This window comes from Mobula hypostoma, chromosome 5 (genome assembly GCF_963921235.1).
Source record: "Mobula hypostoma chromosome 5, sMobHyp1.1, whole genome shotgun sequence".
In the NCBI taxonomy this organism is placed as follows: domain Eukaryota; kingdom Metazoa; phylum Chordata; class Chondrichthyes; order Myliobatiformes; family Myliobatidae; genus Mobula; species Mobula hypostoma.
In genome coordinates this window covers 169,037,391-169,057,733 of record NC_086101.1, presented here as the reverse complement: position 1 = coordinate 169,057,733, position 20,343 = coordinate 169,037,391, and the positions used below count along the sequence as shown (strand labels likewise).

Sequence of the window (20,343 nt, the reverse complement as noted above, 5' to 3'; positions counted from 1 at the left end):
AAATAATTATGGTTTCTTCTGATATTAAGGACTGATGAGATGACATGTACTATCAAGCTATTTAACTGAAATATTTATGAAACCATACAACATTGGATCGGAACTAGGCCATTTGGCACATCAAAAGAGCTCCTACATTCCGAAATAGCTGATTTATTATCCCTCTCAACCCCATTCTCCTGCATTTTCCCCATTACCTCAGACATGCTTATTAATCAAGAGTCTATCTGCTTTAAATATACCTAATAACTTGGCCTCCACAGCCACCTGTGGCAATAAATTCAACAGATTCATCACCCTCTGGCTAGAGAAATTCCTCCTCCTCTCTGTTCAAGAGGGACATCCTTCCATTCTGAATGTGGGCCTAGACTCCACCACAGTAGGAAACATCCTCTCCATGTCCACCAGAATCTTTAGAACTAATTCAAAGATGATTGTAAATCCATCACTCTAGTATTTCATAAATGAATAAAAAATAATTGAACCAATATTGTGGTTCTTAACCCTTTTAATGTAACTATTGTCAAAAAATTGTATAAAGTATTTGCAACCCAGATGCAGGAACGAACTGACTGGTCAACATGTGACTTCTGTTCTGGAGATATAAGATACTGCAGATGCTGGAAACTGGAGGGACGAAAAAAAAAACTGGTGGAGGAACTCAGCAGGTCAGACAGCAGCAATGGGGGAAAATGGATGATACTCTTTTCAGGGTGTGACCCTGCAGCAGGACAGCCTGAAACATCAACAATCCTTTGGCCATCACAGATGCTGCCTGACCAGTTTTTGGTTTTGGTTTTTATTCTTTTTTCCTTTATGTTCTAATTAGATTCCTCTTCACTGCATCCATGCCATTCCACATTCTACATAATACCTCCCATGCCAGCAAGCTTCTTATTCAACAATCTGCTGGGTAAATTAGATTTGCCTGCATTCCCTATTGGACTTGGTTGTGACTAACTTAAATTTCTAACAAATCATTCTTTTAGCCTCATCCTAAAATAGAATATACTGCCTGATCTTGAAGACTTCCATCAGGTCACTCCTCAGCTTTCTATTTGTACAGTGGAAAGCCGTGGTCTGATTGATGTTTCCTAACTAAATTCAAGCACTCCATTCTGGCAAAGCATTTTTGCATTTCAATACCTTCACATCAAAGTGTGGGGGAGGGGAAAGAGAAGGGGTGTGACAGAAGAAGGGCAGGGTGAGGGGGGGGGTCGAGGGACAAGGGTCTTGAGAAGAGGTGAGGTGGGGGGAGCGCGAGTAGGGAGGAGCGAGTGGGGAGCAAGCCGGGGGTTGAGGGGGAGGGGGTAGAGTGGATAGAGCTACAAAAGGCAGAGGGAGTGATCGAACAAGAATGATACAGTGTGAGTGATAATGTTGAAGTGAGAGTGATAAAAGCAAAAACAACATAGGATCGCAACAGGCAGTGTGAGGTAGACAGCTATGTGATTCTTCTCACGCTAATCTTTTTGAAAAGAGCCACCGTGTTAAGACCCGAACTCCCTCTTTCCTTGAATCCACCTGTACAGTTAAACATGATTGAAACTGCAGTGGATTCAGCTGTTCTTGAAGTATAGAGAATACAGCTGCCATGAAGTTAAGGCAAGTACAATAATACGAAGGGAGCAAACCATGCTGGAATTGTAAAAGAAATCATGCTCTTGATGAAATAGAGTTTAGCTTTTGTACCATCCATTTCAAAATACTTTGATGGTGGAGTAAAGAAAAACATGTCTAAATCATTTCATATCTACCACCATTTACTGTAGAGGAGCTCCCTCTGTTCAGTTACCTCCTTTTCTTCTGGTTTCCTGTGGGGTTCAAGCATCGGTCCTCTGCGATCTTTTAGTGCTGTTCGGCCCATTTCAGAGACAGTCCTATGGGGTTCCTGATCTATTCAAAATAAAATGTAACAAAATAAATTACAGCCTCAGAAATGACACCCACTTCACAGTCCAGGTGATTTTTTTTTTCCCTGGCTGCTTAGACCAAAGCTATACCCATATTTAGATTAAAGAGCATTAAAATATTGCCACATTGTGAGAGGTTTCCATAAGATGACTAAGAGTTTACTTGTTAATTTTAAGAAGATTACAGTTTCAGAATAAGAAAAGTAATTGCCATTTCTGAGCACAGTGAATCTACTGTTGCTTCAATCTTTCTGGGATTTTCCATGGATAAATTTAATGCATGTTAAAGTCCAGTGGAGTAGTTAAGAATAAACCTCATATAGGTTTCTGCTGATGAAGGGACAGGAGGTTAGAAGCATCAAGTTCCACAGAGAGGGTGTTGGTGGGGGGGGGGGGGGGGGATGGGGAAGTGAAATGCTGACATTGACCAGGGACTGATTCTGTACAACAGATTGTAAAACAACTGTCAACATTTCCCCCGAGTCAAAAAAATACAACAGATTTGTTTCCATACTCCATGAAACATTCTGCACAAAAGATTCTCCCTTGTAGCTGACGTTCAATATGGATAGATTTTAATTCTAGCTGTTGGTCTTGCCCTGCCATGAAAAACCCTTTCTGACTATGTATTTATAGAGGGAAACGCCTTGCTAAATTCTTGTTAACACATGGTCCACAATTTTATTTCTGGGAACGGCGTCTCAAACAGTCACCAAAAGCAGAACACTAGAAGTAATAAATAGCTCTCACGATCACTTGGCACAGATTGAAGAAATGGGTTCTACGGTGTATTGTGTACTTCACCGTCACCCAGCAACCCATTACTATATTGTGATCTAGAAGCTGAAAACAAATAGCAGTGTGTAACAATATATTCCTTCAGCAATGCTATTTTTATTAATCATTCAGAGAAGATGTGCAACCACTACTGATCTCATTGGTAACTGTGTAATGGAAATGTAGTTATAACTGTTCAATATCTACCATTTACCAGGCCTTTTGTCAACAGTTTGACATCCAGACCTTAAATCTCTGCAAACAGAAATTCTCAATTTAGCAATGTATTGTGCCCAGAAATACCAGTCGCGGGTGAGGAGTAGTTGACTTATGGTAGGCATAGAAATTAATTTGCAGTGTTAAAAGCAGCACAACAGAGGAACAAATCTGCTGGGTGAGTGATTAGAAGCTGGTGAGGAGAGGGGATGGTGGGCTATAAAATTAAAGAGAGCCTACCTGAGTAAAGTTCTCAGCACTGGACTATGAGCTGCTCCAGAAAGTTCACTTTAAATAGTGCCGCTGCAGAGGCAGATCTCTCTGCTCAGAAATGACACAACCCATGTGATTGCTGAGAAAGGGGATGGTCGCAATACTTACTGATTTTTGGATAGACAGCTTACTTTCCACCCTGTTCCTCTCTGAAGCAGCACTATAAAATAACTTTTTGGATTTCAAACTGTACATATTTTGTTACACAGCATATACAGATCAGATGACATGATGAGATACGTGCAATAAGACCAAGCAAAACCAAATAAAATATGTAGTTAGCAATTTACACACAGCTTACATAAAGATGTTCATTCATGAATTCCAATGAGAAACACAAAAATGATTGGAAGAATAGTACATATTGAGACAAGGCCAAATTCATTTCCCCCTCTGACCTTACGTAGTACATTATTTGAAAAAGAGTGTTTTCTCTGGATTTAATGCTGTTCAATTTCTATATATTTTGGCCTTAACAGTTGAACATTCAAAACAGGAAATCGTTGTTATGGCTCAAAGCTGAGATCACAGCCCAGAAATTTGTTTGGTAGATATTAAAGAACCTCTGTGAAGTTGGAAATAAATACAGAGTAATCAATTTTGTGCAAATTTTATGATAGTCTTGTTGGCAGCTGGGATCATTGTTTATTTCTGAGTAAGACCTTCATGTTTGCTAATGCTGTCTCCTCAATGTCAGACTTGCCCAAATGATGCCAACAATAGTGCAAGGTGTTCAAGCTGGGTGGTAGACCTGAAATGATAATATTTTCTCTTGTGTTGGTGCTGCCTGGCCCACTGAAAGCTTCCAGCATTTTCTGCTTTGATGTCAATTTTTCAACTACATTGGTGAGGAAAACAATGGCTGCTGTCCATTCACTGAAGTTGCAGCTTTTTACTACAGCTGAAGACTCAGAAACATCACAGGGAGGGCCAATTACACTGAACCTTTGTTGATGGTCAGACTGTTGCACTCACTGAACTCTCACCAGCTCCTGGATCTTCAATCACTGCTGCTACAAATTTCCATTTGTGTGGTCTATACATTCCTCCCCGTGGATGACTAGGGTGTACAAAAGAACTTCTCCCAGGAAGTACAGGCATCCATGGAGACCACAGTGCAGGGGGCAGACAGAGGTTCAGCACCCAGGCTCCAGAGAGCCACTCTCCTACTCGCTACTCTGACAGGCATTGTCCACGCAGGCTCTGCCTTCATAAGGAGATCCTCCTGTCTCTGACCTCAAAGCCTCAGGTACAAATTCACACAGACAAACCTGCATTGCTAAGGTCACCCTTGCTCTCTCCTTCCAAACCTCAGCAATTTCCCAGCCCACAGAGGCTGTTGCACATCACATATCACTGTTTGTGACTTGCTGTTGCTTTAGGGAGATCACTGAAGCTCGCTACTTCTCCCAACTGCACAGGCTGGCTTCTCCATCAGCCTTCCCCAAAGAGCAGGCATTCATGAACTGCCCCCAGACCCTCCCTGCGAGCCTCCTACTAAGAGCTCCCTGCTGTGGACATGAGAGTGTGTGTGTGTGTGTGTGTGTGTGTGTGTGTGTTCGAGCTATGTTCTGAGTTGTGTGCAGCTAAATGACAGAATGTCCCAGTAATTGCTACTGTCCCTTAAATGGCATCATCGAATATTAGATCCCTTTTGGAAATTTTTAAAGCAGGTGTGCAATAATAAATGGTGTACACAAATTTCTAGGCCCACCTCTTTGAGCAATGCGCTCTTTCAAAGACCATTTGTTCCATTTACCTAACATCAGAATTTCAGGAGACTTCTGGAAGGAAGTGGATAGCAGCAGGAGGAATTGGAAAAAAATGTTAAAATTGATGCACTCTGTATCAATTTAAAGATTAAAACGATTGGTGTGCATGCTTGCAAAGGAATGAACAGCTATTACACAGCTGCATTCAGAGCAGATGCTAAGTTGCCTGTGCTTATTGGCAATGCACGTTATTATGGATCATTCAAGCAGAGGGTGAAGTGAAAAGAGACCCACATTGTCAACACATGGGAGAATGTAGGAATAATATTTACAAACAAGACACATTGTACGTGTTTGGTGAAAAAGGTGATGGAATTAAAGTAAAAACTGATGGGAAAGCTCTTTTTGGGCATTACAGGCTTAACAGTGAGAAAAATGCTCGCTAGCACCAAAACTACTGATCCATTAGAAACCTACTTACCAACCTTTAACTAATCAACCCAAGGAGCTTTATGTCAAATTTGCTTTTGTTTTAAAACAGTTTAAAGTCGAGGCATTAAATGTTTGGTGATTTTTATATGGAGTAAACTATTTACTTCCATGTCACAAAGAAAGTAAACTTTCCAGAATTAGTACAGAAGAACTTAAAAAAAGATAGAATCATAGAGAAATACAGCACAGAAATAGACCCTTTGGCACATCTAGTCTGTGCTTAACCATTTAAACTACCTAGCCCCATCAATCTGCACCCGGACCATACTACCAATCACGTACCTATCTAAACTTCTCAAACACTGAAATTGAGCTCACATGCACCACTTGCGCTAGCAGCTCATTCAACACTCTCACAACCCCCTCAGTGAAGAAGTTTCCCCTCATGTTCCCTTTAAAGATTTCTCCTTTCACCTTTAACCCATGACCTCTAGTTGTAGCCCCACCCAACCTCAGTGGAAAAAGCCTGCTTGCACTTACCCATCATAATTTTGTATATCTCTACCAAATTCCCCCTCAATTTTCTGCTTTCTAATCTTCCACTCTTTTCTTATAACTCAGGTCTTCTAGGGCCGGCAAAATCCTTGTAAATTTTCTCTATACTCCTTCAACCCGAAATTAATCTAGTTAGGTAATTAGAAATTTATAAGACAGCCCAGGCATCAACAAGAAGAAATGGGACTAAGCATTAAACTTTATTTAAATTTTGCAAAACTTACTAACTCTGCTCACTAATTGTAAAAATCCATTTAAAGTTGGATAACTTGCAGAATTCATCTACTATCCTTCTTTAATAAATTTGGTTTAAAATTTGAAAGTACTTACATATTAAAATAGTCAAGGTCAAGAAATGAAAAACAGTCATGGCGATAAAATGGTAGACCTGCACCTAACAGGTTACAAGCTTCTAGTTCAGTTTCTCTCCACCTCTCTTCCCCCCTGCCACTCAGTTTTATTAATATATGTATTTTCTGAGCTTTTACAGACCAACGCTTAATTTTAAAATTAGAGCAAAGGCCTCCCTATTTTATGATCCCTTGACAATAACTTTTTGTCATTAAGCATATGCTATAGATGAGAAATGGATGAATAATGTATGGTGATGATCACACAATTCCCAGACACACAATGAAGAGTATGATTTGCTTGCCACCTTGGTAGTAGGTACAATCATTCTCTGGGTTGTTGTTGGTGTCCATGTCCTGATAAGAGGTACTAAATTGATTTTTTCCATAGTCACACTGGTATAAAGGAACCGTAACCTCCACTTCTTGCTGCAGAGAAGGCTGTGGACTAACTTTCTTCCTTAGGACTTTGAGGGATGAATTCCGTTCAGGGATATCTGGAAGCAGTTCAGTTATAAGTCTGTGTAATATGCTGTTATCAGGTAAACTCCCACGCCTTTTTTCTGCTTTGATGTGATCATAGATATCTTTTAAAGCAGAATCCAGGGCTTCGTACACTGATTTAGATTTTGGCTTTTCAGGTTTTTTTGGGGCTGGCAGAGCCTTTTTCCTTCTGAAAGGCACCGGACTGACCAGGAAGGCAAGCTTTGACAGGTTGGAGTCAGCTTCGGGTTTCTTTGAAGTCGGTTTCTTGTCTTGATTTGCCCTTTCGTGTTTTAGCATAGTGGTGAACCTGGTGTACGAGGCTGGACACCTGCCCTTGCAGGAGCTGAGAAGGTGCTTGTGATGGTGGAGATGGTGACCTGAGCCATAAATGCTTTCTGAAGATGTGAAGGAATAATGATCAAAATCACTCTCGCTGCAGAATGAGGAGCCTTCAATCGGCATGTAATCACTGAGGTCAGACACCACAGCCTCATGGTCACTGTCCATCTCAGCACTCTCAAACCGCGAGGCCAGTTTTGACTGATTTTCATTTGTTATTTTGATATGAATTGGCATCATAGCTTTGGACATGCAATACTGTTGCTGCATAGTAGACAGTTTCCTGCCTTGATTTTCCTCATCCAGTAAAGATTCAATGGATAACCGCCGCCTTGGGAAGATCCTCTTATTGGAAGCTGTATAGGAGGCTTCTGATAAAATTGCTTTGTCCAGGTTGGGCATAGATTTTGACTTAATAATTTTCTCAAATTCAGAGATTCGGGTCGGCACCATGTCTCTTGGTACCTCACTGGAGAGCTCTTTCCATTCTGAAAAGATGCCCCTGTGCTGTTCCTGTTCGTATTGTAACACCCTGGACTTCACGGTGCAGATGACATCTGGGTTTATCAACTCCTTGCGATTTATGTGGTGCATTTTCTTGTAGAGCTTCAGGAAGCCTTTGCCACCACGAGCTGATTTGCAGCGAATCCGTGGCCTGTGGGGCTTTGTGCTCACGGTTCCATGTGGCGACAGCCAACCTCTAGAGTATTCACCCTTGGCCTGCTCTTCACAGAGTAATGACACCATGCTCTCAGACTTTATCTGCTCCTCCTGAACCTCTTCATAGTCACTCTGCAGTAGGTCGTCGTAGCTGCGGGACTTCAGTTTCGGTGAGGTCCGCTCCTCTGTGCTGCTCCAAGCTTCTGCATTTTGTCGATTCAGCTGCCAGCCATTCTTGAACAGAACAGACCGTTTTGGGCTTGGTGTAATTACAACCAAAGGCTGGCTAAGGCGACTACTATAACCTAACTCAGGAGAGGAATTCTGGTTTTGCAGTACATAGCTAAGTGGGCATTGTCTGCTAATATCCCCACCTTTCAGATCCAGAGAGCAGCATGATGAAAAAGAGACAATTCCAGAATTAACTAGACATACAAGACAGTGTTTCAGTAGCAGAAAATCAGTAAGAAAGGCAAAGAAGCAAGAAAAGATAGCATGAACATAATAACTTCATAATGTACATCACCATGTCTGCGAAGTACAGGCAGTAAGATCCATAATATCCATTTCCATTGGTTTAAAGCCACTCCAATATGACTTAATGTTACACAAGGTACACCTATTGTTTTTTCTTTCACTCATAGCTACATTGGCCTTCAGTTTTACTTTTTCCCTTTTATGTATAAAAATTGGGCTTATAAAGCAAAGGTGCTGATCAATCAGAGTTCCCTGCAATCCCACCTCTGCTTCCTACCTTATCCAACCCAAAATCCCTGAGCATTCAGGAGGGGATAGTTCATAGTTTATTGGCTTAATATTTACTCTCTACTTTGTTGCTATGAGCTCACTGATGTCTGGTTTAGTCAAATTACAACTGTGCCATGTTTATTTAATTGTTAACAACATTTTCATGTTTGTAATATGGGCAACAAAAATAATTATATAATTATTTAAAATTTGCCTTGTGTTAACATTGTAATGAGATGAGTATGCTGTGCCCTCTAGTGGCTGTTTCATAGGTAATTCACTACCATACAAACTATCATAGTAGTTCAGCAGTAAGGCACAGATTTATTAGAACAATCATTATTCTGATGGAATTTACTTATAAAGTAAAGGTGACATTTTCACTTTGAAAACTATCGGTTTTATCTAATTGCTATTTCAATTGATGCATGAACAATACTGTAATTAAGTGATCACACTACTTTGCTATCTACAGGCAAAGAACAGATTATTGAAAGTTTAGTAAAAGCGGCAGACTAAAGCTCCGACAGAAAATAAACAACGCTACACATGTGTAACCTTTGTAAGAACAGCCCATAATTCCGAAACTTGCAGAATTCTTCAATATTTTGTTTAAATGTTCAGATGTATTGCAATACAGTACTCATTGGTTAACATGTCTCGCAAATAAACTCCAGTGCAGCTAAAAACTGATGAATTATATAGCTTTTCATAAAACACAAAGGACATACTGCAGTAACGTTGAAAATCGCTGACCTTATGAGTGAATGGAAACTCCACTAATATCCAAATTATTAGTTCCCAAAGTGTATCACTTGATAAATAAAACAATTATCAGCATTTTCATTGGAAAACCTTGGCAATAATTCTGGCAAAATCAAACTAGTGAGTTAAATTATTATTTGTTGGACTGTCTGAATAACAACTAGATTGGAAGACAAGTTGCATGCGATTTAGCTTCACAATATGGCAGAGGGTCCAAACAGTTCCACAAAAAGGCAGAAGATGAATTGTTTCATATTCCTGACCCTATTCTGTACAAGATGTAAGGGAGAAGAGACCTATCAAAATAAAAGTAAATGCAGCCCTATAAACCTCTCAGCTTTATTATTTCAAATTAAATTATTGAATTATAGATGATTATTAACTATTAGAAAATTATATTATCCACATGTAGTTAGGTAACAAAAATTCAACTTACTAATTTTTGTTCCAGCAGTGAAACCTAACCACTTAGTTCTCAGAGACAACTCTGTAAAATCTTACCTTGGTATTTCAAGCACAGGAGGATAAAAGAGTTTCAACAAAATTGTTCATGTATTTGCATGGACACAAAAAAACCAGTTTTGCTACAACCTATCTTGCCTCTGGAACTCAGTGTCTGAAAGGGAGGGTAGTGTAATCAGAAACACTCAAAACTTCTGAACGAGAATAAGATAGCTTCTAAAAAAATAAATTGGAGAGTTATTGGGAAAAAGCAGGGGACTGAAATTGATTGGATCATTTGCTGAGAGCTGGCGTCGACCTGAGTGACTGAATGCTCTTCCTCTGTGCTGCTCAATTCTATGAGGTGCACAGAGGCATTACTCAGCAAGGGGCAAGAAAGCTCAGTCAATTCCCTGCTATATTTGCATTTTTTTTTAGTAAAAGGAGCATTTCATTCAGCAAAGTGACTAAATATTTCAACTTGTTAACTCAAGCCACATTTTTTCTTTCAACTTGAGCCACTTGCATCTACAGTTTTATTCCTTACCTTTAACTCTTGATGGTGAAGATGGTGAAGAATTGATTAAAGACCTCCTGGGTATTCCATGGAGATCAATGCTGTGCTTCTGCATAGTGTGATCACTCTGTGCTCTTTGATGGTTCACTGAAGGCTCAGACTTCCGTCTCTTTCTGTAGTCACTTGCTGAATTTGTGCCACTAAACAACGGATTGAATCAGATTGATTGCATCACGGTCAAATTGAATTTTTGTACTCTCACAGTGTCTCCTTAATTACTTTTTTTCTCAGCATTATGGCAGCAGAATAAAATATAGTATAACCTGCATCTGGCTTCTTTGGCGACACATCACAGGAACCAGTCTCCTCTCTATGGACTTTCTATGATCTATACTTCCCACTGCCTCAGTGAAGCAGCCAGCATAATCAAAGACCCCACCTACCCCAAACATTCTTGCTTCTCTCCTCTCCCAACAGACAGAAAATACAAAAGCCCAGAAACAAGTACCACCAGGCTCAAGGATAGCTTCTAACACACCTCCGGACGACTGTAAATCCATCACTGGACCCCCTGCAGTTTGCTTACCAACCACATAGTGGAGCACGGATGCCATTATCTTCCTGCTTCAATGGTCTTACACCTATCTTAGTGAGCCAGGTAGCACTTTGAGAATCACATTCTTGGATTTAGCACCATATGACTTGCTTTATTCAGGAGTAAAGCTCATGGAGATGCAGGTGGATGCTCCATTACTGTCTTGGATACCACCAGTCCAGATGGCCACAGTATGTGAGATTGCAGAGCTGTGTATCAGATACTGTGGTTAGTAGCACAGGGGCACCTCAGGGGACTGCCTTGTCCCCTTTCCTGTTCACTGTCTACACCTCGACTTCAGATACAACTTGGAGTCTAGCCACCTGCAGAAGTTTTCAGATGATTCAGCAGTTGTGGGCTTTATCAGCTGGGGTCAAGAGGCTGAGCACAGAAGAGTGTGTAGCAGTGTGTAACAGTGTGCCTCAAGGATCTGTACTGGGTCCAATGTTGTTTGTAATGCATATTAATGATCTGGATGATGGGGTGGTAAATTGAATTAGTAAGTATGCAGATGATACTAAGATAGGTGGTGTTGTGGCTGATGAGGTAGGTTTTCAAAACTTGCAGAGAGATTTAGGACAGTTAGAAGAATGGGCTGGAAGATGGCAGATGGAGTTTAATTCTGAAAAATGTGAGGTGCTACGTTTTGGTAGAACCAATCAAAATAGGACATACATGGTAAATGGTAGGGCATTAAAGAATGCTTTAGAACAGAGGGATCTAGGAATAATCGTGCATAGTTCCCTGAAGATGGAATCTCATGTGGATAGGGTGGTGAAGAAAGCTTTTGCTTTGCTGGCCTATATTAATCAGAGCATTGAGTATAGGAGTTGGGATGTAATGTTGAATTTGTATAAGGCATTGGCAAGGCCAAATCTGGAGTATTGTGTACAGTTCTGGTCACCGAATTATAGGAAAGATGTCAATAAAATTGAGAGAGTACAGAGGAGGTTTACTAAAATGCTGCCTGGGTTTCATCTCCTAAGCTACAGAGAAAGGTTGAACAAGTTAGGTCTTTATTCTTTGGAGCGTAGAAGGTTGAGAGGAGACTTAATAGAGGTGTTTAAAATTATGAGGGGGATTGATAGAGTTGACGTGGTTAGACTTTTTCCATTGAGAGTGGGGAAGATTCAAACAAGAGGACATGGGTTGAGAATTAGAGGACAAAAGTTTAGGGGTAACATGAGGGGGAACTTCTTTACTCAGAGAGTGGTAGCTGTGTGGAATGAGCTTCCAGCAGAAGTGGTTGAGGCAGGTTCTATGTTGTCGTTTAAAGTTAAATTGGATAGATATATGGACAGGAAAGGAATGGAGGGTTATGGGCTGAGTGCAGGTCAGTGGGAATAGGATAGGGTAAGAGTTTGGCATGGACTAGAAGGGCCGAGATGGCCTGTTTCCGTGTTGTAATTGTTATATGGTTATATGGTTATAAGAGCCGTGGACAACATTGTTGACCGTGGGCCAAATCCCCTGCAGCTCAACATCACCAAGACAAAGGAGTTGGTGGTAGACTTCAGGAAAGTGAAAACATTCTGCATTCTCACCTCCAAGGGATCAGATGTGGAAGTCATCTGGGACTACAAATACCTGGGAACTCACCTGGACCAAAAAAATGGACTGGACTAAAAATACTGTGGCTCTGTACAAGAAGGGGCAGGGCTGACTGTACTTCCTGAGGAGCCTCTGATCATTCAGCATCTGCAGTACTGTGCTGCAGATGTTCCATGACTCAGTGGTGGCCAGCATTCGATTCTACACTGTAGTCTGCTGGGGCAGCAGGGTGTGAGCTGTTGATGTCAAGAAGATCGATAAGCTCATCAGGAAGGCTGGTTCTGTTCTGGGGATGGAACTGGATTCCCTGGTGATTGTATCTGAGAGGAGAATGCTGCAGAAACTACAGAGCATTATGGACAATCCTTCTCAACCCCTCCATGACATACTGGACAAACTACACCTTTAGTAACAGACTGATTCCACCGAGGTGCACCACTGAACGCCACAGGAAATGCTTTCTCCCTGTGGCTATAAGACTCTACAACTCCTTCTCCTTAAGTATATGGTTTCATTGCACATCTGTATTTTGCACTATTACTTTTTAATGCACATTTTGGATTTTTTGTACCTCAATGCTTATATTTTGTATTTTAAAGTATATATTTCTGACTGAGCAACTTTGCAACAATAATTCCCTTCAGGATAAATAAAGCTTTATCTTATATCTTATCTTATCCCACTGATAGCAGACTCTCGAACAGATCTCTTGTACAGTAAGATAAACTCTTGGCCTTACAATCTACCTATGATCTTGCACTCTATTGTTTACACTTTTTCGGCAGCTATTGCACTTTATTCTGTATTGTTATTGTTTTACCTTATCCTAGCTCAATGAACTGAGGAATAATTTGATCTGTATAAACAGTATGCAAGACAAGCTGTATTTTGGCACATGTGACAATAATAAATCAATATTATTACCAATATTTACATCACAAACTCTTAACTTTGGAAGTCAGTCATTTGAGCTCAATTCATGAACAATGTGTAATATGACCGGGCAATGTAAGATATTTAATCCATAGACACCAGCCATCTGGTATTCAACCCGGTAACTTCAACTCATGCATGGAGCATGTTGAATAAATAATGAGGATTTATACATCATTTAGTGAATATTGATGTGGGAAAAGTTGTAATATCCATAATCAAGACAAAGTTTAGAGGGGTATTTAAAAACATAATGGTTAGTGGATAGAGCTGTAATCACTATTTTTGTTTTGAATGCAATTCTCTTTAAATCAAGAAGAACGTATTGTACAGAATTTTTTTGTTTTCAAAAAAGATATCTCACAGAATTCTTCTCATAATTCAGGCATATGGTAGAGAGAAATGTGCAGCAATGACAGAAACTGGACAAACATTAGGAAGCAAAGGATTGAAGTTAAGGTGCATTTTACATTGGAGAGAGTAAGAAGTAGCACATCAAAGGGAATCCTGTTAGGTTGACTTTTGCTTTCCATTCATATGTTTTTTTTTCTTTTGAGTTGTGCCGATGAAATCAAATTTACTGATGGTGCAGAAATGAAGATTTTTGTTTTCGAAACTCCTTGCATGAAATGTTGTTTATTTTTAAAATAAAATTGAAATACAGCCCAGAATAGGTCCTTCTGGCCCTTCAAGCCGTGCTGCCCAGCAATTCCCCGATTTACTCCTAGCCTAATCAAGGGACAATTTACAATGACCTACCAACTAGCATGTCTTTGGACAGTGGGAGGAAACACACATAGTCACGGACAGAACGTACTAACTCCTTACAGGACCGTGGATGGCAACGTGGTAATGAGTCAGATAATCTGTTACTGAGACATCAATAGAGTTAAAAATGGAAGGAAAGGAGGAACTTCTTTCATATAATATTGAAACCACTCCCCACCACCACCATCAGCCCCCCCCCGCCCCCAAGATGCCAGAAGGAGAAATTAAGTGACTTCTACAAGAGATCCGACTGGGTGTCATGGCCTGAGGATGAAAGACACAAGCAGGTTTTGAGTCATTTAGCATCTCCTTTTATGGAATATGTAGATGCATTTGAGGGCCATTCACAACCTTTGGGAAGTGGAAGCCAAAGCTTTGGATTCCAAAAGGAAACAGACAGTCTAGTATAAACACAAAGTGGGTTTCGGAAAGTATGATGCAATATATTTTGAGAAGAAAACATGTAATAGAAGTGTAGACTAAAATGAGGGGAATGGCTGAACATGTGAGGAGCTGGCTCAAATAGATAAACTAATGCAGCAGCAACTTGTATCTTCTATCATGCAGTACAGAAAGCAAACATTATGCATTTCAGGAGACTATTAAATAAAGTCCGGGCACTAAGCAATAGTCAGGAAAGTGGTCAAAAGTTAGTCAAAGAGTTAAATCTGAAGGTGCACCTAGACATGGTAAGCTGATTTGAGAATGAATTCTGTGATAAGGGCCCATATAGTTCAAGGTCAGAGGATCTTCAATGAGTAAAATGACCCCCTTTGGGATCAGCTTTGAGTCTACCTCACATTGCATAGTTTGTCAAACTTCTCTGGAGTAAACTTGCTCAAAATACTTCTGACTTTCCTGAAGAATATTGAAATGAAGGTTCAGAGCAAGTCAGCACAATAAAGTAAAACTCTGAAAATACATCATGCTTGAGACTTGGTAGTGCTCTACTAGCAGATTTTCTGGACCATTGGATGTTATTTATTATTAATTCACCAATACCATTTTAATGCAAAAACAGAAGTTCTGGAAGAACTTAGCCAGTCAGGCAGCATCTATAATAAGACAGGAGTCAATATTTCTTCAGAACTCATCCAGAACTGACCCAAAACATTCAATAGTTTCTTAAAGCATTTCTATTTTTGTCCCAGATTCCTGATCTGAAGTCTTACTTGTTTTACATTTGTTATATTCCCTTTTTTAATATGCCCTACTCTATTGTAGTAAATTTCCCAATAAACATAGAAAACATAGAAAATAGGTGCAGGAGTAGGCCATTCGGCCCTTCGAACCTGCACCGCCATTCAGTATGATCATGGCTGATCATCCAACTCAGAACCCCGCCCCAGCCTTCCCTCCATACCCCCTGATCCCTTTAGCCACAAGGGCCATATCTAACCCTCTTAAAGATAGCAATGAACTGGAACTGTTTCCTGTGGCAGAGAATTCCACAGATTCACCACTCTCTGTGTGAAGAAGTTTTTCCTAATCTCGGTCCTAAAAGGCTTCCCCTTTATCCTCAAACTGTGACCCCTCCTTCTGGACTTCCCCAACATCGGGAACATCTTCCTGCATCTAGCCTGTCCAATCCCTTTAGGATTTTATACGTTTCAATCAGATCCCCCCTCAATCTTCTAAATTCCAATGAGTATAAGCCTAGTTGATCCAGTCTTTCATCATATGAAAGTCCTGCCATCCCAGGAATCAATCTGGTGAACCTTCTTTGTACTCCCTCTATGGCAAGGATGTCTTTCCTCAGATTAGGGGACGAAAACTGCACACAATACTCCAGGTGTGGTCTCACCAAGGCCTTGTACAACTGCAGTAGTACCTCCCTGCTCCTGTACTCGAATCCTCTTGCTATAAATGCCAGCATACCATTCACTTTTTTCACCGCCTGCTGTACCTGCATGCCCACTTTCAATGACTGGTGTATAATGACACCCAGGTCTCGTTGCACCTCTCCTTTTCCTAATCGGCCACCATTCAGATAATAATCTGTTTTCCTGTTTTTGCCACCAAAGTGGATAACTTCACATTTATCCACATTAAATTGTATCTGCCATGAATTTGCCCACTCACCCAACCTATCCAAGTTACTCTGCATCCTCTTAGTATCCTCCTCACAGCTAACACTGCCGCCCAGCTTCGTGTCATCCATAAACTTGGAGATGCTGCATTTAATTCCTCATCCAAGTCATTAATATATATTGTAAACAACGTGGGTCCCAGCACTGAGCCTTGCGGTACCCCACTAGTCACTGCCTGCCATTCTGAAAAGGTCCCGTTTATTCCCACTCTTTGCTTCCTGTCTGCCAACCAGTTCTCTATCCACATCAATACCTTACCCCCAATACCGTGTGCTTTAAGTTTGCACACTAATCTCCTGTGTGGGACCTTGTCAAAAGCCTTTTGAAAATCCAAATATACCACATCCACTGGTTCTCCTCTATCCACTCTACTGGTTACATCCTCAAAAAATTCTATGAGATTCTATGAGAACCTAGTATGTTTAAAGGGACTGTTATAAATAGGGCATTAATTATTTAAAAAAGCATTAGAACTGGGGCCCTAGTCAGTTAAGTGCAATCCTGGGACCCAGTGAATTAGAAGGAAGTGTAGGAACCAGGCCCTTGCTGAGTGAGAAGGGAATGTGGGAACCAGGCCCCTGTTGAGTGAGGAGAGAGTGTGAGAACTGGGCTCCTGCTGAGTGAGAAGGGAATGTGGGAACTGGGCCCTTGCTGAGTGAGAAGGGAATGTGGGAACCAGGCCCCTGCTGAGTGAGAAGGGAATGTGGGAACCAGGCCCTTGCTGAGTGAGAAGGGAGTGTTAGAACTGGGCCCCTGCTGAGTGAGAAGGGAGTGTGGGAACTGGACCCCTGCTGAGTGAGAAGGGAGTGTTAGAACTGGGCCCCTGCTGAGTGAGAAGGGAGTGTGGGAACCGGACCCCTGCTGAGTGAGAAGGAGTGTGGGAACTGGGCCCCTGCTGAGTGAGAAGGGAGTGTGGGAACCGGACCCCTGCTGAGTGAGAAGGGAGTGTTAGAACTGGGCCCCTGCTGAGTGAGAAGGGAGTGTGGGAACCGGACCCCTGCTGAGTGAGAAGGAGTGTGGGAACTGGACCCCTGCTGAGTGAGAAGGGAGTGTGGGAACCGAACCCCTGCTGAGTGAGAAGGGAGTGTGGGAACTGGGCCCTTGCTGAGTGAGAAGGGAGTGTGGGAACTGGGCCCCTGCTGAGTGAGAAGGGAATGTGGGAACAAGGTCCCTGCTGAGTGAGAAGGGAATGTGGGAACCAGGCCCCTGCTGAGTGAGAAGGGAATGTGGGACTGGGCCCTTGTTGAGTGAGAAGGGAGTGTGGGAACCGGACCCCTGCTGAGTGAGAAGGGAGTGTGGGAACCGGACCCCTGCTGAGTGAGAAGGGAGTGTGAAAAATGGGCCCTTGCTGAGTGAGAAGGGAGTGTGAAAAATGGGCCCTTGCTGAGTGAGAAGGGAGTGTGAAAAATGGGCCCTTGCTGAGTGAGAAGGGAGTGTGAAAAATGGGCCCTTGCCGAGTGAGAAGGGAGTGTGGAAAATGGGCCCTTGCTGAGTGAGAAGGGAGTGTGAAAAATGGGCCCCTGCTGAGTGAGAAGGGAATGTGGGAACCGGGCCCCTGCTGAGTGAGAAGGGAATGTGGGAACCAGGCCCCTGCTGAGTGAGAAGGGAGTGTGGGAACCGGGCCCCTGCTGAGTGAGAAGGGAATGTGGGAACCAGGCCCCTGCTGAGTGAGAAGGGAATGTGGGAACCGGGCCCCTGCTGAGTGAGAAGGGAGTGTGGGAACAGGGCCCCTGCTGAGTGAGAAGGGAATGTGGGAACCAGGCCCCTGCTGAGTGAGAAGGGAGTGTGGGAACCGGGCCCCTGCTGAGTGAGAAGGGAATGTGGGAACCAGGCCCCTGCTGAGTGAGAAGGGAGCACAGCAATCATCACTCAATGAGCCAAAAGGAATTTTCAGTCCGATAGCAGACAGTGTCTTACTGTACTGAAATAAAAACATAATGGTAGAAACACTCGGCAGACTAGACTTGATGATGAAGGGTCTCTGATTTGAAATGCTAGCTGTTCTTGTTTCTACAGATGCTACCCAATCTGTTTGCAGATACAGGAGTCACAATCTCAAAATAAAGTGTACATAATTCAGAATGGAGATGCGAATAATTTTTTCCACCCAAGGGGCTGTAGAGGCTTGGTTATTAAGTGTATTAAAAACAGAGATTGATAGAATTTAAGAGATAAAGAGAATTGACTATTAATTAGCAGTGGTTAGTGTAGGAAAGGCAAATGTTATTTAGATGATTCCACAGGCAGCTGTGTTAATAGCTTTACAGCATTGTATCACAAAATATTAAAATGAAGAAATTTTAAATTACTCTTTAGAAGATACAACTAACTACATAATGATTCTGTCTCAAAGAATTAATGGGACTTCAATGTGTTGATTCAGAAAAGAGTAACCAAAATCTGCAATAGTAAACACATTAAATCACTAACATCTCTCACAATTTTTATAGTGATATATATTTAGATGATTAAAATCACTTATTTCAGTTGAAATAATAAAGGAACATAAATAAGTGAACTGCTGCAGGTACATTAAAAAGTTTTGATTTAGTTATTGAGACACAGCGTGGAACAAACCTTTGGAGGGATGCCGTCCAGCTTTCCCTGAATTAGTTGTAGCCAAATCACAGGACAATTTGCAATGACCAGTTAACCTACTAGTTAATACATCGTTGGACTGTGGGAGGAAACCAGAGCTCCAGAGAATGTACAAACTCCTTACAGGAGGCAATATTTGAACCTAGATTGCCTGTACTGTGCAGTGCTGTGCAAGCCAGTACATTATTGTACCACCCCTAAATTATGATCATTTGCTAAATATGTTAATTATGAGCTCCATTAATTCATTTTCAAATAATTTAAAAGGATATTAATAACTATTATCTAATGAACGTTCATGCCATGATGTTCAAAAATTAGGCTCAATTACCTGGATTAATGTTACATTGTATAATATTGATGGAAATAAAAGCACTGTGCCACTTCTCTCCCCAGAATTGAAAAGTTCCACCCCAGGAAGAAATTCCAGTTAATTTATTCCTGCACCTTCTCTCATGCAATCACATCCTTACTACAATGTGGCAACCAGAGCTCTCTCAATATTCTAGTTAAGGCTTAATCAATTTTTTAAAAATTTAAAGTTGTGTCAATTCGTCCTTGCTAAAATTTTTTTTAAAACTGCAGATGCTATAAATCTGAAATAATGAAAAACAAAATGCTGAAAACCTCTACAGCTCAGACAGCACCTGTGGAAAGAGTGAAAGTTAAAGCTTCAAGTCAAAGAATCTTCAGAACTAAGAAAAGAGTTAATCAAGGTAGTAGATAGTATGGGAGAGGGCAATCTGTGAACAGAAATAGGGTGATACAATGTAGTCACTGAGGAGCAGCCAAGCTCCTTGGCTGTGTAACATTAGCAGCACATTACACAGATAAAGCAGCTTTACTGCTCCTTGCAACGCACACAAAATGCTGGAGGAACTTAGCAGGCCAGGGAGCATCTAGAAAAATAGTACAGTCCACATTTCCAGCCAAAACACTTCGGCAGGACTACTCCTTTATTGCTACATTAATCATAAGCAGTTTTATTTATTTTTATTTAGACCCTTCCAGCCCAATGAGCCATACCACCCAGCAACCCATCTATTTAACCCTTGCCTAGACAGAGGACAATTTACAATGACCAATTATCCTATTAATTGGTAGGTCTTTAGAATGTGGAATGAAACCAGAGTACCAAAAGGAAACTCACGAATTCCAATACCGAATACTGAAAGGCCTAGGTGGTGTGGGCATTCAGAGGAGGTTTCCAATGGTGGGAGTGTCTAGAACTAGAGGCACAGCCTCAGAATGGAAAGATGCTACTTTAGAACTGAGATGATGAGGAATTTCTTTAGCCAGAGGGTTGTGAATCTGTGAAATCCATTGCCACAGACAGCTATAGAAGCCCATGTCATTTGGTATATTTAAAGCAGAGGTTGATAGGGCATCAAAGGTTATGGGGAGAAGGCAGGAGAATGTGGTTGAGAGGGAAAATAAATCAGCCATGACAGAATGGTAGAGCAGGCTCAATGTGCCAAATGGCCTTATTTTGATCCTATGCCATAAGGTCATTATTCGGCTCTATTCAAGAAATTCCTTTTGATCTACCCATTGCCTTCCCCCACCTTCTCTGCTAACAAGACTAACTTTTTTTTCCAGTTATAATGAAGGGTCTTTGGCCTGAA

General features: G+C 41.4%; 1 protein-coding gene across 5 annotated transcripts in view; it reads right to left on the bottom strand.

Moving 5' to 3' along the window:
- Nucleotides 1-20,343, bottom strand: part of LOC134347160 (sorbin and SH3 domain-containing protein 2-like) — a 465,962-nt gene that overhangs the window by 35,999 nt on the left and 409,620 nt on the right. For all 5 annotated transcript variants that reach the window (XM_063049382.1, XM_063049380.1, XM_063049383.1 and 2 more), the window contains 2 exons: nt 10,214-10,383; nt 1,796-1,896 (listed from right to left, as the gene is read on the bottom strand). In XM_063049382.1, coding sequence (XP_062905452.1) covers nt 1,796-1,896; nt 10,214-10,383 — 271 coding nt within the window. The remainder of the gene's footprint in view (nt 1-1,795; nt 1,897-10,213; nt 10,384-20,343) is intronic.